The 26,488-nt window shown below is 44.0% G+C and overlaps 1 protein-coding gene across 1 annotated transcript in view; it reads left to right on the forward strand.

Annotated features, from left to right (window-relative positions):
* The first annotated feature begins 270 nt into the window (after positions 1-270).
* The window catches only part of PRKCA (protein kinase C alpha), a 393,909-nt gene continuing 367,691 nt past the window's right edge, over positions 271-26,488 (forward strand). The window contains exons 1-2 of the mRNA XM_059148178.1: positions 271-521; positions 3,505-3,536. Coding sequence (XP_059004161.1) covers positions 349-521; positions 3,505-3,536 — 205 coding nt within the window. The 5' untranslated portion in view covers positions 271-348. The remainder of the gene's footprint in view (positions 522-3,504; positions 3,537-26,488) is intronic.

The raw sequence follows: 26,488 nt of genomic DNA on the forward strand, positions 1-26,488 counted from the left end.
GCGCCCCCGCGGCTCCCGCGCTCCGGGCATGCGCGGTGGGCGGCGCCGCTCCGGGCCGCCTCTGCCGCCGAGAGTAGGAAGCGCGAGCGCCGGGCGCCGGGCTGTCAGTGAGCGTGGGGCCAGCCAGCCAGCCAGCCCGCGAGCGGCTCCGGCTCTCGCGCCCGCTCCGGCCCGACTCTCCCCGGCCGCCGCCGCCGCCGCGACCGCCGGCCCGCGCCCCCGGCCCCCCGCCCGGGGTCGCCCGCCGCCCCGCCGCCCCTCCCCCGCCCGCCCCCGCCCCCCCCCCCCCCCCGGTCCTCCCCGGCTGCTGCCGCTCCCCGGCGGAGGCAAGAGGTGGTTGGGGGGACCATGGCTGACGTTTTCCCGGCCAACGACTCCACGGCGTCTCAGGACGTGGCCAACCGCTTCGCCCGCAAAGGGGCGCTGAGGCAGAAGAACGTGCACGAGGTGAAGGACCACAAATTCATCGCCCGCTTCTTCAAGCAGCCCACCTTCTGCAGCCACTGCACCGACTTCATCTGGTAGGTGCGCGCGGGCCGGGGCGCACGGCGGCCGCCGGACCCCCTCCTTCCTACCCCCCGCCCCCGCCCCGGGGCGCCCGGGGCTGGGGACCCGTCCCTCTCCAGCCTGGGTCCCTGCGTCCCGGGGACCCTCGCTCGGGCGCGCCCACTCGGGGGGCCGACTCACTCGGGCAACTTGGGAGAGAGAGAGCCGGCCGAGTCCGAACTCTCGCCCGGAACGGCGCGCGCGCGCCGGGGACACTCGCGGGCAGGACTCCCGGGGAAGTCGGCGCCGGGTCACACACCCCCCTGCCGCAGGGGGGAGGCTGGCCCCCGCGCCGCAGCGACACCGATCGCCTCCGCGGGTCCCCTCCGTCTCCCCGGCGCGCCCGCCCTTCTGTACGGACAGGGGAGCGCCGCTCGCTGGGTGTGAGCGAAGGGAAGAGCGAGAAAGAGAATCCAAAGGGCAGAGTTTCCCGGAGAAACGCCCGGAGTAACGGGGGAGCGGCGGCGATTGCGCCGCGCGGTCCAAGTTCCAGGCGAGCCGGGCTGGGCGCCTTCGTGGGGGAGGGAGGGGGTGGGGGGTGTTGTTTCCCAGCGGGCTTGGACTCCTCTGCAACCTTGGGTCCTTGCCTACTGTAGCTTGGATCCGCTGGGCGCGGGAGACCGGACTCGTCTGGGTGAGCCCAGGGAGAGCCCAGAGGCAGCAAACTGTTGAAAGCTTGCCGTGGGGGAGGGGGAATTAAAACCGAGCAGGCAAATGGCAGAAGGGCAGAGGGAGTCATTTAAAATAGACCCTGTCAACACGAGATTAGACCTGCAGCCCGGTAGATGAGGACAGAGGCCCTAGTTAAGGAAACTACTGTAAGGCGTCGGAGTTCAGGTACAGAGTTTACAGTGAATGCCGGTATTGTGAGTCCAGGGGTTTGGGGTGGGGTGGGGGGACTGATAAACGGATGGCCTCCCGGGGTCTTTGAACCCTGCGAAACTAGGCAGAACTGTATCTACCCTTTTCCGGTGAGAGCTAATGGCTCTTACTCTCAAAACATCGGTGACACCTCCCGCCCCGAAAAATACCCCCCACATTTAAAGCTGAACCTCTAGGGAACCCCAGGTGCTCTAGTGTGAGCAGTAAGGAGTTTTTTTTTTTTTTCCTCAGGTTGGCAGATACCCGGGCTTTTTCTATCTCACCTTCCTGAATGTAGGTGGGAAACTCCAAGTCAGAGCTATGGTGACTCCGGGGACAGTGCCACTAACCCTCCCGGTGGCATGTATCTTGTTGCCCCCCCCCCCCCCCCAGACCCGGAGGAAACAACTCCAAGGGTAAAGTCCAGAAATGTGATGCTAATAAGATGCTTAACTTTTCCTTTATGGATGGCATCTGAGTTCACCACACCTGGGGGAAATCATGAGCCCCGCAGATGTGCTCATAAGGAGCTTAATTTTTTCCTTTATGGGTGGCATTCTCTGAATCCATCACATCTGGAGGAAATCACTTCTAAGGGTCCCACAAAGGTGCTATGATGCTTAACTTTTCCTTTATGGATGGCTATTCAGTACCTGGGGAAAGTGTCTGTAAGGGAGAGTCCCCCACAGACAATGCTAAACGAGGGGCATTTCCCTTTCCTTTTTAGAAAATCTCAGAAGTGTTTTCACAAAAAGCACAGCCACCTCTGCGAATGATTTTCACTGTAGTCAGCACATGAAGCAGTTGTGCTCAAAGTAATTGTAGATAAGGCTAGCTAAAAGTTCTTGGAGCATCAGGGCAAGAGATTACTGCATCTAGTTAAGGGGACATCTTCAGCCTCCCATGCCAATTGGGAGATCCCATAAAAAGGGAACACCGAGACTCTGGACTACTTTCTGGGGAAAGTAGATGAATTAGGAAAGGTACTTGCAACATACATAACCAGGCTAGCCAAGGTCTTTCCACTATCAATTGCTCTAAAGGATTGAGCCCCTAGTGACCTGCTATGGCACTTCGGGTCAGGTGTAATGTGAAGTGGAAAATAAAGGTCCCCTTGTCAGCTTCCTCCCTGAGTAATTCCTGTAATGCTTCTCCATCTAACCAGAAACTACTTGAAAGTTCCGAGAAAATACCAGGATCATCTAGCAATGGTTTTAACTTCAGTTGTCTTTCATTGTGCCTGTAGGTCCTTAATTTACAAGTTTGTTCTAAATATCAAAATACTGATACTTTAAAACTATAAATGTTTGGGCTTACGTGTGTTTGGGGGAATGACTAAGTTATAAAGATATATGAAGTGCTTTGTCAACTTAAAATGCTATGTAAAGCAAGAGATCATGACTAAGAATTTTAATGGGGTTCATCATAGTTGAAACAGTGTTTACAATTTTATGTCCCTGCTAGGGCTCTCTGCTTAGAGAATAAGTCTTCTAAAGTAATTTACCAGAACAAAATAACTTCTGTGTTTGCTTTGAATGTTACTGAAGCTCTAAAAAAATTAGATCGTTAACTTCAGATACAACCAATAAAAATGATACTTTGTGAAATCTGGCTCCTTTTAAACCAAAATTTAATGTGAGGTAGTACTGTTGGCAGTATCTAGACACCTATTTGAAGTACCTTCATAACAAATGAAGCCACTTTTTAGTTGCGTTTAGGGAGAAAAAGGATTTTCATTTTGTCTTTAGGGACAAAATTAAAGCAATTCCTTCAACCATAAAGTCTTTATTTGTCGAATATTATACCAACACTGAATATATTAGTCATGTTCTTGTCTGGAAACTTAAGTATCATTAACAAAGTGTGAACTGGAAAGAACCTTGATACATTGAAATAATTTAATGAGGCTTTGAAGGCTATACAGAGTTCCCCCCCCAAAGTTGAATTTATTCAGTACTCTAGGCGTGTTTTTGCTATCGAATCTTTGCTTTTCATGTACAAACCCTTATTCTATTGAATACTTTGTCTCATAATTGGCTTAAAATATGGTATACAACACAAAATATGTTAAGATACTTTGTTGTTTCTGTTTTTCAGGGGGTTTGGGAAACAAGGCTTCCAGTGCCAAGGTAAGCTGCCACGTTGGATTTTATTTTCAAGTACAACACGAAATAAGCATTCCAAACAGGAACAGTATTTCTAGTCATCTTTTCTTTGTGATCCAAAAAAAAAAAAAAAAAAAGCTTAGATATTTTCAAAATGAGGTCTGTAAATTTGGGCTGTTAAAAAAAAAAATCGTATCGCCTAGTAATCTGCATATGGAGCTGCCTTTTTCTCATTGAAAAAAAATCCTTCCTGTAACTTTATTTTTTGCCAAGAACATTCTTGTCAGAAACTGCTGTCTTTGTGTGGGTGTTGAGGAAAAGAAATGGAATCACTTTGTATTCATGTGGCTTTTCTTGTTCTTGCTCGTTTTTTTGTTCTTTATCTCTTACCTCTGTATCGGGTTGGACTCATTGTAACTAATCTTAGGCCGTACATCGCTGGAGTGATTTTGTGTTTTTAATTACTGATTATTGTTCAGAACAAAGTTAACACATTTTAAAGTTACCTAGATTATAATGGGTTGCTGTGCTGGCAGGCATGTTTTTTCCTTTAGGGTGAACGTGACCTTTAATGTGTATACATACTACTGATTGCATCTGAAAAGAAATCCATTTATTTCCACCTTAGATCTGTAGTCCTTTTTTATACACGTTAAGTATCTCATTTCTTATACTCTCCCTCTATTTGTTTAATCTTAATACTTTGTACCTTGTGAAGGCATCCCAGGGTCTTAGTGTACCTTTTAGCTCTCCTCACTATATTATGTTTGTTTAGTTCTGGTTACATTTCCCATCTGGGCGTCGGTTTATTAGGGCAAGTGGGAAGTGTATTTTTCAACGTGGAAAATATTATCCTAATGCTGTTTAATGGTAAGCACATTAGGGAGACACTGTGTACTTATAACTCAAAAGTTGTGCAAGTTGGTTTAACTTCTAAAGTTCTTCAAATTCATGAACTTGTTTCTTACAATTTCTTAATCTGTTTTCAATGCAGGTATTTTATGGTGTAATATTCTACCTTCACCAGGTGCTTCAAACCCCTATTGAATAAAAATCAGTAACATTGGAAGATCAAGAGCTATTCCTTTAAAGAATAAAGAGAACAGCGTGTTGCATCCCTCTTTATAAGAGATGAAAGGAAGGTGGAGCTCTTCACATTTCTTAGTTGTGGACTTGAACTTACATTAGGCAATGTTTGGCTCTTGGCTTGAAATGTGATTTTTTTAAAAAGAAGTTTAAACGTGGAAAGTGTGGTTCTGGGCAACTGTGATTTGCTTCTATTGTTTGTTGTAATATTTGGGTGGGGACCTATAGAAACACAAGAATTCTTGTTGGGGAGAAAGGGGGCATGTTAAACTGTACCATTTCTTACATACTGAGACTTCAGGATAAGGTTGGTCTCTTAGACCTGCTTGTTGGAGTCCGTTTTGTTGGTGAAATCAGAGTGGCTATATTAGGGACACAAGGTGGGGGGGGCTACATGACCCCCCCTCCAAGACTGTATGGACTTTTTTGAGTGGCTTAGCAGATTAATAGTCTTATGTTGGCATAACTCCCATAAAGTAAAAAGTGAAATTCTATCCCCTTCTCTCTTCCTCAGGGTAAGTTCTTTTTAAGTTATCCATTCACTAATAGCTTTAAGAGATCAAAATTTTAAATCCTGCGATTTGGTGCCCCCCCCCCCCATATATGGTGGATATCCATCCCTGAATTGCCTTTAATTCTTAAAATTTAGTTTTGATAAACTAAACAAAATACAGCAGTGACGATGTACTTTATGCACTGTTGTTTGAAGAAGTAAACCAGAGGTCTCCTTACATGAGTTTCTATACTGCATCTACAAGTCTTAAATCATAAACTATTTCATATACAACCTATTTGTATCCTGCTATCTGCTTGCCACATTTTGTTTAGCATGTGTCCTCTGTATTTGACTTCGAGTAAGCCCATGCGGATATCTTATAACTTCTGGATGTTAGCTCAGGACAGTGCTTTCTAATTGCACAAGTATACAGTTACCTAACACTTCCATTGTAGCATTCTCCAAAGTACTAACATCTGGCCATTTTGAAGTTGGCTCCATGCCCAGCATGGAGCCCAACATGGGGCTTGAACTCACAACCCTGAGATCAAGACCTGGCTGAGACCAAGAGTTGGGCCCTTGACCTACTGAGCCACGTAGGCGCCCCTAACATCTGACCATTTTAGATTACATTTAAGTTAGAATATACTTATTTTCTCTTAATGTTCTCCAACTTAAAATCTTTCCTACTCTCTTTGATAGTCCCATTCTTCAAGGGAGTATCTCCTTCTCATCCTGCACTTTTGGCAACATACCCTCTGGAGATGGTAGCTGGGGGTGACTCTCTTCCTCCTTATCTGTTTTCTCACCCGATGGAGGCGGCAACTTCTAGCTCCCGGTGTGTAGTATGTCCCTTTGCTCAGACGCGGTATCTGCAGCTAAGTATACTTTAGAGAGGCGCGTATGCTCCAAATGAGTCACTGCCTCATGGGAGCTGGCTTTTAAAATAGTCGTTACTTCACGGAGTCTTCCAGTTTTTAACATTGACTCAAGATGGGAGGTGTCATCCTTCAAAACTGGGTTTCTGATCTGTGCTATGTAGACAGCCTTTTATAAGCACATAAAGATTTCCCCCCCTGCTTCTTCCCTTCACCGAGATGCAGTCTGAGCGGAAGCAGGGAAACTTTTCTGAAGATCTCTAGGATTGTACTTCATGGACACTCTGTCCTTTAGACTGCAGTCTGGGTGGGCAGCCCTGAAAAAGTGGGTATTACCTGGGCAGGTCACCCAGGAGGGTCCCACTGGGAACATTTACTGCCCCAAATACTGAAATCAGGGGCCATCAACACCGGGGAGAGCAAAGAGGAGTACAGAGCAGATCCAGAAGCCATGAATTAATTCTCTTAAGATTTGTAGAGCTGCAGACGAGCTCGTCCCTTTGTAGATCTGAAATAGCCCCGAGGACAGAATTTGCCTTTTGATTTTTGTTTGGCTTTGCTTTCTCCTGGTTTGCTTGATCTACTCAGAGCTCATTTCCTCTTGCAAGTCTAGCCGAGAGCAGCCCCCCTCCCCCCCAGCCTGGTCATTGATGAAGTTGAGATTCCAGCCTGGAAGGTCTGTCTTCTGTCTGTAGTCTTGTGTGGCCGGGATTTCCAAAAACTCTTGTCCTGGGAAGCACAGCCACCTGCCACGCTGCTCGAGTCTTGTCTTCTTCTGGGGCAGTGGAACCAAAATGGTCTTATCTATTACTTTCACCACTGGAAAAGGGAAGGAGCCAACTTGATCCTGCCCCCCGCCCCCAACAGGACTGGCACACTTCTCAAATTTCAGTGATAGAAACAGCCTCCAAATGTGCCCTGCTTATTTGATGTGCCAAGTAACTTACCTAGCCTGATAGATCTGATTCATCTTAGCATGTTTTTCCTGCTTTTTCCCCTATTCTTTAATGTCACAAATCAGAATGAACAACCAAGCTAGAATCTTTAGGACACCCTAGAGACCACATCAGAATCCATTCCCACCTATGACCATGATCAAGGGAGGACTGTGGCTCAGAATGATCAACACTGGATGTTTGTTGGGGGTGGAGGGTCTGCAGGGAATCAAATGCATACTTGTGACTTCAGGATGCTGCTCTGAATCCGTTCTGAACCTGGAGCCTTTTCTCTAAGCACACCCCAAATATTGTATTTAACCTGTGACTCCAACTGAAGCTGTTTTCCAGCAGTTAGGGGTTAAATGGTTTCCCTCAGCCTTTGACAGTCCATTCTGAAGGCATGTTTCAGGGTAGATCTTTCTATCAGCTCACATGAACGGTATGGTGTTTCTTATCCCTTCTATAAGGATAAAAGTTGATTGGGGCACCTGGGTGGCTCAGCGGGTTAAAGCCTCTGCCTTCAGCTCAGGTCATGGTCTCAGGGTCCTGGGATCGAGCCCTGCATGGGGCTCTCTGCTCGCCAGGGAGCCTGCTTCCTCCCCTCTCTCTGCCTGCCTCTCTGCCTACTTGTGATCTCTGTCTGTCAAATAAATCATTTTTTAAAAAATGAAAGTTGATGTTTGAGGGGGGAAAAGAAGTTCCTCTGCCCTCCCCCTCATGGCTGTGTAAGCAAAGGAATTCCAGAAAACCAGGCTGATTTAAGGGAGGATCACCTTTAACAGAGGGGATGCATATTGGCAGCTTTTCACAAAAGGTTGTCTAGTTATCACAGCTTATGGGATGCTTATAGGATGCTGGGAGCCAAACAGAGTGGACACCAAGTGCCAGGAGATAGAAGGGGGGCTGAAGTCTGGGTAAATAGAATGCCTTTAACAGACTTGTCCTTCCGTCCTGGATCAGCCCTCCTAAACTAGCAACAATCCACTGATTTTTACAGTTGACGCCAGGAGTTTCCATCTTCAGACCTGGGGTTAGCATCTCAGCACCCCATTTCTCGCTGGTTACTCCTCAGACTGGAAGCGGGGCGAGCGATAAGTGAGCTCCCGGGGTCATCAGTGCAATTCCGGGAACACCAATCCACGGAAAGGTGTAATTGGAAATTCTGGCAGTTTTGCACTGAGGTCCGATCAAAGTATTATTTCCACTCCAAAGATGAAATTGTTCAGGAATACCTAAAACAGAAGCGTGGTGGAGATGGCCACTTGGAACTGCTTTTGCTTCCAACACTTTCTGCCTTTGCAAAAACACACAAATACTTGGTAGAAGCGGGGACCTACGGCCAGATCTGCCCGGGATCCACGTTTGGTGCTCCATCCTTGTTCGGAAACAATTTCTCATTTATGGCTTTCCGAATTGCTACTTTCACTTAGTGTGTTAAGTGCAAGCATTCTGTTTTACTTACACACCCCCTGCCAGAATCGGATGCTGTAGCCTATGGAGGGGTGGTTCCTCTTTCTAAGCAGTAGGAATCCTAAGACTTTTGCGGGTGAATCTAACGCGGGAGTTCCTGCTTTAATTTTATGATGAAATGATTTTACTATGCTCTGAGTGTCTCACTCTCCTAAATAATGTTATTCAGACCCAAGTTTTTAGGTCCATGAATGCTTAGCTTGCTCCCTTGTTTTCCATCAAAGGATTGTTTTCAAAATAGCATTCATTGCAGAGTTTCCCCGTCAAAGTGAAGTCTAGCTCCTGACCAGGACATTTCAAGTCTGTTTTGCTTTTTCAGACTCATCTAAGGATGCTTTCCTGCTTTCCACCCACCAGTTGTTGCAAATAAATTGCAGTTTCCTGGAAAGTGTCCTGTTCAAATTAAATATATATATATATGTATATATATACATATATGTATATATATATATTTTTTCCATGCTACCACCTGTTTCACCTGTAAGTCTTAGCCTAAAGTTTAGTTCTGACCTTTTCCATACTCCTCGCTATTCTGGATGCTCTGCTTCTCCCAGGACCCTTTACCCCATATTGTCTGTCGTCTCTGCCAGCCTTGAGAACAAGGAGTGAGACTTATTTCCATCTTCCGGGTTTAACGCAGTGCCTGACGCTTGGTAGAGACTGTATAAATATTTGTTGGGTGTGTGATTATATAAAAGGAGAGATATGATATGAAAGTCCATAGCCAGAAGGATCATAGTGACTTCTGCCTGCATACCATTTTTAAAAATCTAGTTTATAGTTCACAGTTCTGTCAACTAGGATAGATCTTGAGTGACTTAAGGAAAAGTATTTTCTGAGGCTAAGCATCTCTATTCAAAATAAAGAACAGAAAATGCTATTTTGTATCTATAAGTTCTGGGCAATGCTAAACCTAAGAGGGATAAAGCACTCAGTGTGCCTCCTGTCTTTAGGGATATATCCAGGCATCCATAATGAATCTTACCACTACAAATGTAGCAAGAGCCTATTATGGACCATAGCCTGAGCGGGGAAAGGTCTTGGGTACAGGGTGAAAAATTAAAACCAGCTCCACCACACAGGTACTTGGTACAGTCCTTTAAATGTTCTGTTTTGCTTCGAGATGGCTAACCGCCGAAAGCAGATGACCATGCTTCAGAGGGAGTAGTAGCTCAACTTTATTGATCTTGGTATTTTTAAACTTCATGTACCTGAAAGGTTTCTGTGTCTTGATGTGAGAAGGGCCGCATGAGCGTGGCAATAGAAACACCCAAGCAGAACTGTTAGAACTGACTTAGTCACTTTAAATAGATCTCCCTCTACAGGGGCACCTGGGTGGCTCAGTGGGTTAAAGCCTCTGCCTTTGGCTCAGGTCATGATCCCAGGGTCCTGGGATCGAACCCTACATCGGGCTCTCCGCTCAGGGGGGAGCCTGCTTCCTCCTCTCTCTCTCTCTGCCTGCCTCTCTGCCTGCTTGTGATCTCCGTCAAATCAATAAATAAATTCTTAAAAAAAAAAGTCTCCCTCTACGGAGAGGGACAATGAACGGTAAATGCTGCAAGATTCCAGACGTGTAGGAGCACTGACATTTTGCACGCATTCATCCCGGGAGCATCCCACGAAGCCCAGGCTCCTATCCCCTTCTCCGAAGTGCGTGTGCTGAACTACCAGGCCGGCAGGGTGGAGCAGGGCTCCCAATTCAAACGGTTCTGCAGAAAACATTTTTCAGAGCCAAATGGAAACTTTTGCGGTACTTACAAAGCCTGGATTTGTATTAGAGGAAAGAATGATGCCACAAAGGAAAACATGGAAACATTTCTTGGTGACAGAATTAAGGCTTCGCTGTCCTCCTGTCAGAATTTCCATGACAAACCCTTTATTTCAGGTCTTGTTTTCTACTAAACTGTGAAACCTTAGGTTAGACTTTTCAGGCTGGGGAGGGAGGGGTACACTTCAGGATTGCTGTGGCATTCAGTCAAATCTAGATGACATTACTGTGGCTACATTAAAGCCTTCTATTAAATTATACAAAGGGGAAAATGGCTTCTGGAAATAGATTTCTATCAAAAATGTAATGGAGGGGAATGATTTGATTAATTGTCAGCACAAGATCAGAATTAAGAGCAGGTTCACAAAGTAAGACTAGCAGGAGGGGAGTTAATCTCGAATGCCTTCACTTGGCTGTGGTTCCCTACCCCCCAACCTCTATACCTCTTTAGTTTTGGCATTTTGGGAAATACAGGGTCCATCTGTATTATCTAAGCTAACTCCAAAAGGTAGTTATGACACAAGGGTGGAAATACAGGGACATGAAATTGTTTATAAATTTTAGATACAACTTGGACAAACTTGTAAGAGAAATGGGGTAAGAGAAGAGTATTTAACAGCTAAGCTGAACGAAATTATTTCCTGGGGACGATTTGACTCCCATGGTTTCACCAATAGAATAATCGATGCTTCGACTTTTATGGTATATACAGAAGTTCATGCACAGTAGCCCATGTTGTGGACTTTCCTGCATTTGAAATGGTCACCCACGGAGTGCTTGCTCTTAGGCACCGTTCTGAGCACTTTTCATTAATGCCTTTGATCATCACAATTTTGAAAAGGTGAGCAGTGTTACCTCCATTTTACAGACCAGGAAACAAACAGGCATAGAAGCGTAGAGCTTGTCCCAGGTCACAAAACGTTAGAGCGGGGCTTCGAACCCAGGTGGTATGGGTCCAGACTCTACGCTGTGAACCCAAGTGTTTTGCTTCATAGCTCCTACTGTTTGTTAGGTTTGTGCCACGAACTTGACTATGGAGGTGTGGAAGGATGAAGCATTGTTCTACTCTAACACTGTGCTTACTGCTCATAGTGGGAGATAATGCCAGATGTGTGGACCTCTGTATATCATGCCAGACGCTGCTGGGCATGGGTCAGAGCCCCTGGCATCAGAGCAGAGGGAAACACTGGATGAAAAAAACCTTGAAATAGAAGTCCAAATGAAATAGGGGTTGTTGAAGCATTTGGGGGCCGGGAGAGGTTTTCTGGGCTCATTAGGAAGTAGCTTTCCATTTGGGCTTGGAGGATACAGAGAAGTTCCTTTGAAGAGATGGGGAAGGTTTTGTTTTGTTTTAAAGATTTAATTTATTTATTTGACAGGCAGAGATCACAAGTAGTCAGAGAGGCAGGCAGAGAGAGAGGAGGAAGTAGACACCCTGCTGAGCAGAGAGCCTGACTCGGGGCTTGATCCCAGGACCCTGAGACCATGACCTGAGCCGAAAGCAGAGGCTTTAACCCACTGAGCCACCCAGAGGCCCCTGGGGAAGGTTTTCTAACAGAAAGGAAATAACTGGGGAAAGAGAAGAGGAGGGAATGGAAGGGACTCACGTGCAGGGAGGAGCGTAGGCCAGGATGGGCCATGGGCTTGGGGGGTGGGGGGGCATACTATTCGGGATGTTGCCAGTGCCGACCCCCAGCAGAAAAACAGATTCCACAGATTTGTGTAGAACTACATGCTTTCCTCCACCGACTGCTTCTGGGCCAGCATAGGCTTTGGTCTCTTTTTACGTGGTTCTTAGTTTGCAGAAGAAGGGGGGCAGTACCGGAGAGTAAAGCATTGTATCCCCCACGTGAAAAATTGTATTGGACTTTAGAAAGTAACTTTAGAAGGTGCCCGGCTTTGACACCATTCCAAGGGTCTCTCTCTTATGAAGCTGGTTCCACTGATGACCGCATCCTGTTGGAGGTCAAGTGTGACAGCATGGGAATTAATATGACCGTGTGAGATACGGAGACTAGATTTGTTCATACACGTTAACAAGGGGAATAAGAACTAGCGTATTTAAAATCGGTTTTAAAAACTGCGTATTGTCAGAAGTTCCGGCTCATCGCCGGTGGTTGTTCCTTCTCTCCATGGTGCTAAACTCTAGAGATTGTTGTAACCTGATTAGAAACCTTTGTGAAGGCTGCAGAGCACTGTGGTTTGGAACTGAAGATGGATTTTCGTGTGGGTTCAGACCTGCTAAAGAAAAACGCATGTACTACTGCTCCTGTGCTGATCTGTGCTTACAAGACACTCCCGCCTGGTGGGGAGGTGGCATTGTCCTTCCCGCTCTGTAGGAGCAGACGTAGGGGCTGAGGGAAGTCATGCCGCTGGTCCATGCTCTGGTGCCTTGGAGACCAGGCGGATTTAGTAAACATCTGTATTTCATGGGCAGTAGTTGTTTACTGTCTGAAGCTGTACTGACAAGTAGCCAATCCCTGTTGTCTCTTTCATTCATTCTTCCTTTGCCTAAATTAGCTAACAAAGTATGATTTGTGATGCCGTTTGTTGTAATTGGAGTAAAACTCTCATTGATTCAAGAAAGCTAGGCATGTGCTTGTAAAGGCTTTTGTTAGCTTCCGTTTGGGTTGGTCTTGAGGCAGTAAACGAGCTTAATGTACTTTACTTTTGAATGAGTGCATGCAACTATAATTCTTCAAACATGACAATGGGAGATTACACAAAAAATCTTAGATACTGCACCTTGGTCATTAATTACTTACAGTGTAGCGAATAGTTCAGAATCTAGTTTCATCTTATTACAAAGTGTTTTCTTGGGTGCACTTTGTAATCATAAGCCATGCATGGGTGTTTAACATCCGATAGGTGAATCACAAAACAATGATCATGTTATGAGTCATTTGCCTGATTTCAAAATCTTAATAAATCTAACTTTTTCACATGCTAAGTTTGATCATTAAGTTGACTTTTGTTTAGTTTCACATTACTTTTTTCAATCCAAATGACTCATTAAGATGGAAAACTTCATTCTTCTTAAAATTTCTCTCTACCGTATGCGTGCCTTTAAAAAATCCAGGGAATTAAGCAGTTCAGAAGCATGCAGGACTGATTTTGATTTAGGTCTAAATGCAGGTTTAGGGGTAAAAGTTGAGATGCATGGTCTTTATTTTCCCATTTTGCTTAATTGTACCATCAAGCACCATAACACCATAACAGGGGAGTCTGTGCTCGGGAGATGCAAATTAACTTGCAAAATTGTATTTTATGAAGATTAATTATCAGGCAGGAGCTGAAGTAGTTCGTCTGATTAAGATTTGCTATAGTAGTCTAAAGTGAATCTAATATAACGTGGTAGAAGAATAATTAAGATGAATGGGGATGGCATAGATCAGCGGTAACTTGTTCTGTGAGGCTCTGGGTTTATGAAACTTTCTGTTCTACCTCTCATTATATTAATGCTCTCAATGACTGAAAGCACAAGCACAGGGAAAAATAAAATATTTGTGATAACTTGGATAAGATTGAGAACAGGGTGCTTTTGGCTGACTCTCGTTGGTCCAGAACTAACGAAGGCTCAAGTTTTATCTCAAAATTTTGTAATGCATTGTTACCTTTTTGGTCCTTGTTTGCATTTCTTGTGTATCCCTTTTATTTTAAATTCAATATTTTGTGTATTCTGTCCTAACAGCCTACAACTATCTGGAGACTTTCTTGGGATATTTAACTTAAATGGTAGAACATGTTCATGTGAGATGGGCAAAATTTTAGTCTTAGAATTAAGAAAGCAGTGGGCCTGGGTGGTTCAGTGGGTTAAGCCTCTGCCTTCAGCTCAGGTCATGATCACAGGGTCTTGGGATTGAGTCCCACATCGGGCTCTCTGCTTAGCAGGGAGCCTGCTTCTCCTGCTCTCTGCCTGTCTCTCTCCCTACTTGTGATCTCTCTCTCTGTCAAATAAATAAATCTTAAAAAAAAAAAAAAAGAATTAAGAAAGCATTGGATTTGATATTGCTTAAGTTACATGTTAGCTGATAAAAACATGCTTGTGTTTAAATGTAGGTTAATAATCTGAATTACTGTACATCTAAATCTGCCCCTTCATTGTCCTCCTTGGTGAGTTTTATAGTTACAGGATCAGGAAGAGCCACGTTCTTGGAGTTTTATTACGTAATCTCTACACCCAACATGGGATTTGAACCTACAACTCCAAGATCAAGATTTGCATGCTCTACGGACTGAGCCAGCCAGGTGCCCCATGTTTTTAGAATTCTAAAGCAAGAAAGGACTATGGAGACTATGTAGTTGAGGTCCTTGAATTTATAGCTGTGGAGTTGGCCAGCAGAATCTAAGTGACTTGATGTAACTGCACATTTCTGACCACCTTAATCTCTAGCCCCAACTTCCATCCAGTGTTACCTTCCTGCTGCTCAGTAGCTCATAAACCTTTGTACTCTGTAGCCTTGACTCTTAAGTGCTCTTGCCAGTAAGCATAGGTGCTCATCCAATAATCTGTATTTTAAAAAACCCCAAAAAACAGGAATCCACAAAGTAGGCACTAGATTCCTTCTATTTGAAAAATGACTATGCCTTCTAGACATGAATATGCATCTTGCTCTAAAGTCTAGGAGTTTTGTTAAGGATTATACGTTTATCTTTTATGGTGTCGATGGCCAGTCTGGGAATAAGACCTTGATATTGTGTTGGATGGGAATCCGTGAGCAAAGGAGACGACGACTTGAAATTACATATTTTTCTTTGACTTTTGTCTTTCCAGTTTTAATGCTTGATTCTTTGGGAACAGCCTACAGCCCTATGTTCCTTAGTCTACTGTTAATCTTATGCTGAAATATTACACCAGAGCTGATTTTTGCATTTTATATATATACTACCAGAAATATATATGCACAGATCAGTTAGTACCTGGTTAATTTGCAAATGCACATCTTTTTAGGAGGCCCCGAAACAAGATGTGAAGAGTGACTAAATGTAACCATTGAGTTTACTTGGTTTTGCCTTCTGTAGTAAAAGTAACTCCACCCCGGGTGACTGGGTGACTCAGCTGGTTAAGGGTCTGCCTTTGGCTCGTCATGATCCCAGAGTCCTGGGATTGAGCCCCATGTCGGACTTCCTGCTTTGTGGGGAGCCTGCATCTCCCTCTGCCTGCCGCTCCCCTTGTGTACACACATACTCTCCTCCTGTCAAATAAAATCTTTAAAAAATGTTAATTACAAAAAAAAAAAACATTCCTCCCTTAGAATTTATTTCAGGGCAGGAGAATAGCCAAATACAGAAGTCATACCTTTATTTCATAGTTCCAGTGGTGTTGATTTGAGGTTTTGACCTTGGAAATACAGAGACGGTAATAGAAACACAAAATATACAAAATGACAGATCTGATGATAGGTTTGTTTATGCATACCTCTCTCAAAATTTATTTTCTATCTAAATCCCAATGACATAAGTCTTGTAATCTTTCCTCGGAAAATTTGTCTCCGTGTCCTAGATTTCTAAGTTCCTTTAAAAATGAGCCCAGAATGATGGCTCTCTCCCCCCTCCCCTTGGTGAATTTCCCTGCAATATTCTTGGACATCTTTATTGCTGAGTCTTTGAGCCGTGTTCAAAATTAAGAATTTCTAAGTGGAAAAAATACCACTGCTGACTTGATGTGTATGAATAATTTTGAAAAATTTTGGTAGGACTTAAGTGTTGAGGGTAGGAAGCTTCTGTGCCCCCTTCGTGACTGCTCCTTTGTTCCTGCTTTAAGGAGGTTACTGCCTGCTCTGGATGATAGCCTGCCTTTTCAAATATTGCTCAGTTTTCTGGGAAAAAAAACTTTGAATCTAGGGTGGGGCAGTGGCTGGGGACTTGTTCCTGAGACACCAACCACATCTTCTCTGTGAGTGATTAAAATGCCCCTGGCTCTAACTGGGACTGGGGTTCTTTCTCATCAAGCTCCTTCTTAAACCTTTGGAAGAAATTGGTGGTTGTTTTTTTTGTTGTTGTTGTTTTTTTTGTTTTTTTCCTTCTTTTCTCTCTTCAAACGGTTATTCTGAATTTCTTTTAGACCTAGGAAAGGTAAAAAATGATACAGGGGGTTTCCATAGATCTCACTGGCTTGTCTCAGTGTTCACATTTTACAAATATTTCCCTTATGCTGTATCCGGGAGTACTTGGTTCTTTGGACCTGTGGAGCTCCCCCTGGTCCAAATTTTCATTGATTCTGATGCTTGTTGTGTAGCATACCACGTTCCTCTGTTTTCAGCCAAATGGCACCTGGGTACAGAGGTTTGGTTGGACTCAGGTTCAGTCTGGGTCATGGTTTAAGATGCCATTATAACCATGGGCATGTTGGTCACACGTATATTTTTTTTTTTTATTTTTTATTTATTTTTTTTTTTTTTAAGATTTTATTTATTTATTTGACAGAGAGAAATTACAAGTACATTGAGAGGCAGGCAGAGAGAGAGAGAAGGAAGCAGGCTCCCTGCTGAGCAGAGAGCCCGATGCGGGACTCGATCCCAGGACCCTGAGATCATGACCTGAGCCGAAGGCAGCGGCTTAACCCACTGAGCCACCCAGGCGCCCTGGTCACACGTATATTAATGTGGAAGGAACACCAGTGTTTTTTCCTATCAAAGTATCCCAAATGGAGGACTGTTCGTGTAGTCAAATTGGCTTGTTACATTTTTGCGGCATACAGCATACAACATGGAAACACCTGCATGCTACATGTGGGAAACTCGGCGGTCAGGTCTTTCCAAATGTATGGGGTTCATTTTACCTCTGTGCAGATGTTGGTGCTTACCAAGTGCTGTGGGTGAGAGGCATGTGTGGGTGTGGGTGTCTCTTGGTGGCGGTGGAAAGAATTGCTAATTGTTAAGTAGCTATTTACCTGCCTGAACCTCACCCATGGTCCTTGTTCTGCTAGTTCTTGGTCTTGATTTCCAACACAAGATCAATATTGGCACTTCCGAATTATTTTTGTGCACTGGACCATTGAGGGGCAAAGAGAATAAGCACATGAGAGGGGAGGGTGGTGTGTCCTATCCAAAGAAGCAGCTGGTCATCTACTGCAGGACTTGCTGTGTACAGAAGCGTGCACTAGCTGCTGATATGGACGAAGAGGGTTTTCATAAGAATTAGAGGGCCTGTTCACTCAAGAATTTAAAATTTAACTAGGAGAGGGGCACCTGGGTGACTCAGTCCGTTAAGCATCTGACTTCAGCTCAGGTAATGATCTCAGAGTCCTGGGCTCGAGCCCTGTGTGGGACTCCCTGCTCAGCGAGGAGTCTGGTTGTCCCTCTCCCCCTCCGTCTCCCCCCATCATGTGCTTGCTGTGTCTCAAATAAAATCTTTAAAAAGAAATTAAATAAAAATAAAATTTAACTAGGTAAGCGTGACTTAGAGATCTGAAGGATACTTCTATAAAAAACACAGAAGTACAAAAAAATCACATAGGAAGTGCTAGGCTAGAAACTAGGTAATCTGGGGTTTGATTCTGGTTTCAGCCCCTGTCCTCTTCATAGTGAGGGAGTTGGCCTCTCTAAGGGGGGTTGGGGGGTAGCGAATATGGAACCTTCTTGCCAGGGGTTGTGGCAGAGAACAGTAATCACGGTTCTCTTTCAGTTTCAGAATCCTCAACTCTGTACCCCAAGTAGCCTTGAATATCAGTTGATTGAAATTGACGTGGAAGACCAGCAAACTTGTCGTCCCTAGGCCGGGTGTTCTCCCGGTGCCCTCCCAAGCTGTTGATCTCTTGAGGATGAGGAAGATGGGAGGGCTTGATCATCTCGCTGCTCATTGTTTTTCACTTCTTCCATATAAAGACCGCATCTGCGAAAAATAATCCTATGGTACTGAACTTAAAAAATATCAATGAAGTATTGAAAGTTTCATGCAAAACAAATCCTTGGTTGCCTGGAATTAGTCTTAAGCAGGAATGGAGTTGGTTGGTTTAGGATGGAGGGAAATAAAAAAGCCCGGTTCAATTCTTTGATGCTGTTTTGATTAGCATGTAAAATGTTAGGGTTTTCTGACTTCTGACCTGGATAAGCCAATGATTTTTACTGTTCTATGTATGTGAACTTCTTAAGAGTTGAAATCTGTCATTCGTATTGTTTTGATTTTTTGTGGCCTTTGCAGAGTTCTTTGGCCCAAGTAATCACCCCCCTTTCTCCTAATCTGTAGAGGCAATATTAGGAGCACACCTTTGTTTTTGACTTTGTGGGACGCATCATGAAGGCTGAAGTAGTGGGATCCTAACCTGAGCAGAGGTTGGCGGTAGTGGGCATACAAAACTCTTGAGAAATGCATCAGAGAAGAAATCAAGCTGGAAGTAGTAGATCAGGAAGCAATGTTCCTGAAATTGAACAGAGTTAAGGGAGAGGAGAAAAGCCCTATGGGGTGGATAGTTGTGATTTTTTTTTTTTTTTTGGAAAGCTTGCTTACAATCCTTTGAGCTAGACAGAACCCTAGGATTACTTTGAGTTTATAAGACTGCATGCTTTTGCAGGCACAGATCCTATTTGTGCAAATTTGACCTTTAAAATAATCTCCATTACTATCTCCTTAAACCTCTCCTCCTTTAAAAAAAAAAAAAAAACTGGCCTTAAGTGTTCAGTTGTTTTTTTTTTAAGATTTTATTTATTTATTTGACAGACAGAGATCACAAGTAGGCAGAGAGGCAGGTAGAGAGAGAGGAAGGGAAGCAGGCTCTCTGCTGAACAGAGAGCCCTACCTGGGCTGAAGGCAGAGGCTTAACCCACTGAGCCACCCAGGTGCCCCTAAGTGTTCAGTTTTATGGTTGATGTTGTGTCCTGAAGACTTCCATCTGTGGTTGGTTACCATAAATCTAATATATTCTCGTGCATGTTCTCTACCAGGCACTGTGCTAACTGCTGAGAGTAACAGTAGCTAAAATCTATTGCATATGGCCTTTGCGTATAGTTGGGTGTTAAGCACTTGACACAGCTTTCTTCTTTAATCTTTGTAAAGAAATGAAGATTGGTTATTTTATGGATTAGGGGCAGAGGTGGTGTTGCCTGAATTCTACAACTAAGCTACTAGGTTAGGTTAGTGCTTGAATATAGACTGTAATTAAGGATTCCTTTTTCTTTAATCAAAAATGGATTTTTGTGATCTTTTATCCAAAAAAAGTGGCTTTGGAAAGGTAAATTCTTCATGGATTTACATTCTTTTAAAAACATTACCTGTTTTTCTTTTTTAACAACTTGGATCCAGATGTTGTCTCCCCATGCCCACCCCCCACACCCATCACTCACATTAAAATGTAGAAAATCTATTTGTAAGACTATGCTCTTTAATTTCCTGTCCTATATTCTGGTGGGAGAGGAGGATATAAAACAAGAGCAGTCAAGCCTGGCAAACATTAAATTGAGGTTTCAAAGATACAGGGAATGAGTTTATATTTGATATAAAAGATTAATTCAATCCTACCATTTTACTTTCTAGGAGTGTCCTCTTTTCTGTCCTTATCCGAGGTAGGGAAACTTTGTAATTAGGTTTGCTGTATGCCTGCTCTGCCCATCTTTTTGAACTGCTGAGCTCAATTATGTTGAACTTACCCAGAGTCGGATGCAATCTGGTCATCACAAACTTGGTTTCTCTTAGAATTGGAGGTGTGTGCTTTTTTTTTTTTTTTTTTTTTTTTTTGGTGTTTACCAGATGTCCTATTTCGGGTTTCTATTTGATAGGGCTCTAGTTTATCAGTATCTGTGAATTCTTGGTATTCTAAAATTTGATAAAGGAGAGATTGGCTGAAAGTGATGTGATACTTTCATCTTACTTTTGATAATCAGCTTATTTAAAAACATTCCTGTATTTTTTTTTTTTTATCATTTTCTACTTCCATAACTTCCAGACATTTGAAATGAGCTCTGTAAACATCTGTCCTTCATCCATCGGTCTTAATTCTTTCAATTCCTTTCTGCTGTATCCTCAGATCTTATTTTATGAAGTTAGCTTTACTCAAACATTAATACAGGTTTGCAGGAGAATTTCTCAAAATGAGGTTAAAAAATTTTAGACTATGATCTTATTGTAATGGAGATAGATATGTAGATATAGATATCTCCATTAAATTGCTTTGTCTACCAAGCACAGTGTCTCATGCTGGAGATACAAATAAGCCAAACCGAGACCATCTCTGCTGTAATCCCTCTAGTAATGGACCTGGCCACTAATCCAATAGTCACGTGGACAAATTACTATAGACGGCTTATGGAATTATAAAGGAAAGACGTAAGGACTCTGCTAGTGGATAAAAAGGGGACCTAACTTGGGCTGGGGGGGGTCAGGAAAATCTCACCTAAGGAAACCGCATTTGAATGAGCTCTTAAGGATGAAAAGGAGTTAAGCGAAGAAAAAGGGAAAGGCTTTCTGAGCAAAGCAACCAGCCTGTCCAGACCTCCTATAACGAAGGGAGCACTGTGCTCTGGGAACCCAAAGCAGCCCTCTGTTACTGGAGTTTTACAGGGATCAGTGTGCCTGGGGGAGAGGGCCAGTCCAGTCAGCACAGCGGAACCCTCCCCTCCATTGGCTCTGTAGCTGAGAATGGGCAAGCCAGAGAGGGGAAGGGGGGCGGTCAGTGAGGCAGGAAGAAAACCCAGGAGCTCTGGTACGGGAAAGCCAAGGGAAGACGGGATCTGTTGGTACAGGCAGGATGGAGTTTACAGAGGGGAGCTGTGTTGAGGGGACATTGGGGGTGGAGCTTCATTGTCATGGGGCAAAGAGTATAAAGGACGTGGACACGACAACTGAGCAGTGATTCCCTGGATAGTTACTGAGGATTATTCAGTTTTAACACATCCTGTTGACCCAGAGTCCTTCTGTCTTTCCATGAATCGTCTTTGAGGGTAGGGCTCCCTGGGAAGGTCCCTGTCTTTCAACCAACCAGGTTGAAAATGTTATCCTTTCATTCTTGAGAAAGAACCCTCAGAAAATGGAATTCTTTAAACATTTTGATGCATTCAGCACTCCGCTGGTCTCGGACTCCTCCTCTCTGCTTCTCTCGTGGGTATTAATACAGAAGAAAACAGCTGGAATAAGCTTGTTCTCAGCTAATCAAGGGAGGCACATACCCCAGTCCTTGCCCCTCTGCCTTTACTCAGCTAGGACATGTGTACATATCCGTAAAAGGACTTTTTTCCACTTTCTTTAGTGGTGCATCTGTAATAGCCATCCTCTCAGCAGAGATAAAGAGGGTCAGTAGGCGAGCATTTGTCAGTGTTAGAGAGATTGTAAGATACGATATTCTATTAGAGACCTCATTTTTAAGTATTTCGTTAAGAGGCCTCAGCATGATTTCAGGAAGAGATTTTTGGAGAGTCATGTGCTCGAGAATGAACTAGATTACAGAATTCATAAGCTGGATTTTTAAAAAGCAACCGAAAAAAGGATTTTGGACTCCTGTCTGTGTGGATGAGGCTGGTGGTAGTAGGATTAATGGGTTCAGACTCTGGGAATCCTGATAGGAATGAAGACGGCACATGCTTTCACTCTGTCTACTCCTAGACTGTTTATTCTCTCTTCCTAAGAATTTTGTCTGTTAGTTCTCCATATTTTTAACTCTGGAGCAATTCCATAAATGAACAAGGGGACATGTCCAAGATGCTGCTGATGAAGACTGCCCGGAAGATAATTTACAGTGTTGCTTCTGGAGAAACTTCTAGAAATGGAGTGTCAAATAATATAAGATCTTAGCTCCCTGGTTCTTGGACTCGTGTTATCAGGAAAGGAGGGGTCGTGTATGGGACGGTCTTCATTGTGTATTCTGAGAACCCAGTCTTGCTAGTTCAGGTGGAAAGAGTATATTCCGAGCTTCCTGTCTTCCCAAAGTATAAATGGCACTGCTTCGAATTGCCAACCCCCCTTTAACCTCTGGAGACTCCTATGTGGTTGGTACCATGTTCTGTATTTAATACTGTTACACTTGCATTGTACTAGTTGGGATTGGTCATTCCATGCCCTAGTGACACATTCGTCCCCCAGTCACAGTGGTGGCTTAACACAAGAGGTTTTCTTCCTCCTTGCTGTACATGTCCACTCTGAGTCCATGAGGGGTCACTTGTCCACATGGTCTTGTATGATGCTGGCATCTAGAATCAGAGGCTGCCTCCTTCAGAAGCTAGGGAAGAGAGACCAGAGTACACACCCACACGGGCTCTCAGCGTTTCAGCTCACGAAGGGTACCCTGCTCACTTCTTGTTGGCCAGAGCAATGTGACCCTCCAGTCAGGGTGGCATAACTATTGGAAGTGACTGAGAAGAATGGGAATATTTGAGTATTCTGTATTACCTTTATTTCTGTGAAGGTAACTGGTGACAGCTGGACTGTTAGAATATAACCTTAGTTGTTAAATGCATCACTACAGCCTTAATGAAAACGGTCTTAAAGACACTGTAAAGTACAGTGTTTGCCTTGTTAAACACTTATGTTTTTGCCCCATTTGCAACAGGATATATAAATGTACAGCCTCTTGGAATAGACCACGGGAATTCTTGCAACACCCACAGCATCTAATTAATTTCCTAGCTTCTGATTCGGGTTTGGTGGTGGTGGCGGTGGGCATTGTGCAGGGGTTAGAGGGAGACTGGGTGGGGGGCGGGGAACACCAGCATCAAGGACTGTCAACCTAGCTGGATTCATGCTTCAATTTTCTGAGGTCTAAAATCTGTTCTGGCATTTTTAAGGGATCTCTTTGTGGTAGGAGAATCTCATTCTTCCCTTGAGTCTTTGTTTATATGAAATGAAGACATCAGATTTTCCTTCAGCCCTACGTGACCAGCTCTGTCGCATGTGCTGTGCATGGAAATAGATCTCCAAGAGAAATCAGCATGGAGGCTGGAAGTCTACATCAGTGAAGTGTGTATTACAAATAATGGTAAAATAAGTTTGCCTAAGAGTCTGACAAAGTGTAACAAACACGAGTAATTATTAGTGGGAGTGTATTTCCCTAAATGCTGAAAAGCTTTGTATTTCTCCAATCACTTAGTCTTTACTTGTGTTGCTGTTCTAGCAAGATTTATCAAGCTGTTCTGATGGATGTTCAAGGACAATGTGGTCTAGTCTGAATAACTGGGACCCTATTAGGTCTACATTAATGTTTCAAGACAGGTTATTTGCATGGCCATGTAGTTTTATATAATTTTTTTTTTTTTTTTTTGTAAGTATTCACCTATGAGAGTGAGAGGGAGTACACGTGCTTCCATGAGAGCGCACAAGCAGGGGGAGGCAGAGAGGGAGAAGCAGGCTCCCAGCTGTGTGGGGAGTCTGATGGTTCGGGGTTTGATCTCAGAACTCCGGGATCTTGACCTGAGCTTAAGGCAGATGTGTAACCTACTGAGCCACCCAGGTGCCCCTAGTTTTATGTAATTCTATCAATAGGTTCATCATTTTTGAACTACTTTCCAGGTTCTGTGCATTGTTCTTACTTGGAGGCTGAGGGGGAGTCTGTAGTATGTAAATGGGGGGAATGAAGGGGTGAAGTCCTCTCCAGTGCTGGTGATTCTTGGCTGTTACTCCCAGAGAACATGTGGCTCCTTGAGTGCACCTGTCCCATGCCGTGGCACGAGAAGCCGAAGGAGGTGGTCTTTCTCCTGGAGGCTACTTTTAGAAACTTTTTAAGGTCCTGCTCTTAATCGAGACTTTGACTTTGTGGTTGGATTCGGATTTTTAAACCTCTCCTTCCCTCCAGTTGTTTCTGTTAGACATGTTGCAACTTAAGTGTAAAGAAGAAATTAAGTTGCAGTCTTCCTATCAAGAAGTCATCTTTGTTCATCTTTTGTTAAATTTCCTTCCTCTTATGTATGTTTTTTTTTTTTTCCTGGTATGCTAAAAATTATATACATCTTTAGGTGATACTTTTGTCACTTAAGAATATGTTGACAGAGGTGCCTGGGTGGCTCAGTTGTTGAAGTGGCTGATTCTTGGTTTTGGTTCAGGTTGTGATCTCATGGGTTGCAGGTTCAGTCATCAGGGCCAGAGTTCAGCTGTGGTTCCCTGCTCAGCAGGGAGTCTGCTTGTCTCCCCACTCCTACCCCCTGCATGTGTGCTCTTTAAAATAAATACTAAAAAAATATTGTGACAGCCCTATTAAAAGGTAAGCAAAGGCCTTGAGTATAGATTTCTCTATAGAAGATACACAGCAGCCATTAAGCCCATGAAAAAATGGTCAGCATCACTGATCGTTAGGGACATGTAAAACAGACCACAGGGAGATGCCACTTCCATTAGGATGGCAGTTATCCAGAAAACAGGAACACAAGTGTTGGTATGGATGCGGAGAAATCGGAACTCACGCATCACTGGTGGGACCATAAGTGGTGCGTCCAACTGTGGAAAACAGTATGGCAGTTCCTCAGAAAAATTACACCTTAGAAGTACCCTACAATCCAGCAGTTCCTGGGAATATATATCCCAAATAACTGAAAGCAGAGACTTGCACAGATATTCATAGCGATGTGTATAGCAGCGCTCCTCATGACAGCTGGCGAGATGAAGCCACCCAGCTGTCCATTAATGAATGGATAAAAGAAAATGGTATACACACAGAGTGGACTATTTAGCCTTTAAACGGAAATTCAGACACGCTACAACATGGATGAATCTTGAAGACCTGATGCTGAGTGAACAAGCCAGTAACCAAAGGATTCCCCTTGGGGGATGCTGGAGTAGTCGCCTTTGCAGAAGCAGGACGTAGAGTCTGGTTTCCATGAGCTGGGGGAAGGGAGGAATCGTGAGTTAGGGTTCCACGGGTAGCTTCAGTGTGGGGAGATGAAAGTAGCCTGGCGGTGGCTGGCAGTGGCGGCTGCGGAACAAATAAACAACGTTTATTTAATACTCTAGGACTATATACTTAAAAATGGCTAATGTGGTGAATTGTAGATTATGGATGTTTCCACAACTTTAAAAAGTAATTTCCCATGTCATTAATATTCTTTGAAAACACAATGTGTATAATCCATTATGTAGAATAACTTCTGCCGTTTTCTTTGGGCAGTGACATTGTTTTTGCTTTTCACGAATGTAGGCAAGGCAGCAAATAGCCGTGTAAATCGGTTTTTTCTTTACAGAGAATTAAGATGGCCCTCCTCGAAGTGAGATGATTAGGCTACATGGTATAAACTTCAAGGCTTTTGATCCATATCCTTACATTACCTTCAGAGCATTATTAAATCTCTTTTCAACCAAGCACTCATTTCATCTTGTCTTTGCAGACACCATGTATTATCATTAAAAACAAATTGCCTGTTAAGGCCCGCAATGGTGTGTGTCATTGTTCTAATGTATCCATCTTATTACTAGTGATTTTAAAGTTTTCCCACTTACATTAATAATGCCTGAAACTTAGGGAGTGCTTGATATTTGTTGAATGAATGTGAGTATCTGCGTGCCAGGCCCTTTTCTTGTGTACACGACATCATAGCGGACAAGATGGATGTATGTGCTTATGGTCCCAGGGAGGGTCCATTATCCAATTATGATAAAACGGATGGGCACCATCAAATGAGAAGCCTGCCCCAGCCTGCAAAAGATAGAAGGCTTCTGTGGGACGTGGTTAAGCCAGGACTTAAGGATGAGGAGAAGGCATCTAAGTAAGCAGCAGAACCACAGAGGAGAGGGAACGTTTCCAGAGGAGAAACCCCACAGTGCAGACCAAAATTGGCCTTTTGTATTTCTTCTTTTAGGATTTGGCAACTGATCATCCTGATTTTTTTTTTTTAACCTCCTTTCTTATTGGCTTATTTCCCCCAAATTTTGAAGAATTCTTTATATAGTATAACATTAACCTTTTGCTGTTTCTGTCGTAGAGTTATTTACCCTCTGCAGGTTTATTTGCTTCTTTCTTCTTCCACCCGAGGAACTTTCCGATTGTTTCCCACCAACACGCCCCCTTCCATCTGTAGTAGGAAGGACCCTGCACCCAAGGGAGTTGAGGGGACAGCTCTGCTGACCTTCCCTGGCCCTGGAAGTAGAGCCTGCTGTGTGGGGTGGCCTCCATCCCGAGGCAGGCCAGGTCTCAGGTCCGCGTGATCTCCATCAGGCATTTCCCATTCCTGCGGAGGCTGCGTGTCCGAGCGCGCCCGCTCTGCTCGCTGTCTAAGCTCGGATCTGTGCTTTGTTGCCTGTTCTGGGAAAATGCGAGATCCCTGCTGGATCCTTGTATAGAACCAGAGCCTTCAGCACTTTATGCCTTTCTAGGATTGACTCTGCTGATAGGTCTCCTTTACTTGTAAGACTGTAGGTGATGTTCCCGCTTCCTCTACAGAGTTCAGCCGGAAAATCCTGGGGAAGGGTGACTAGGAAGTCCCAAAGGGGAC

This window comes from Mustela lutreola, chromosome 15, assembly GCF_030435805.1.
Source record: "Mustela lutreola isolate mMusLut2 chromosome 15, mMusLut2.pri, whole genome shotgun sequence".
NCBI lineage: Eukaryota > Metazoa > Chordata > Mammalia > Carnivora > Mustelidae > Mustela > Mustela lutreola.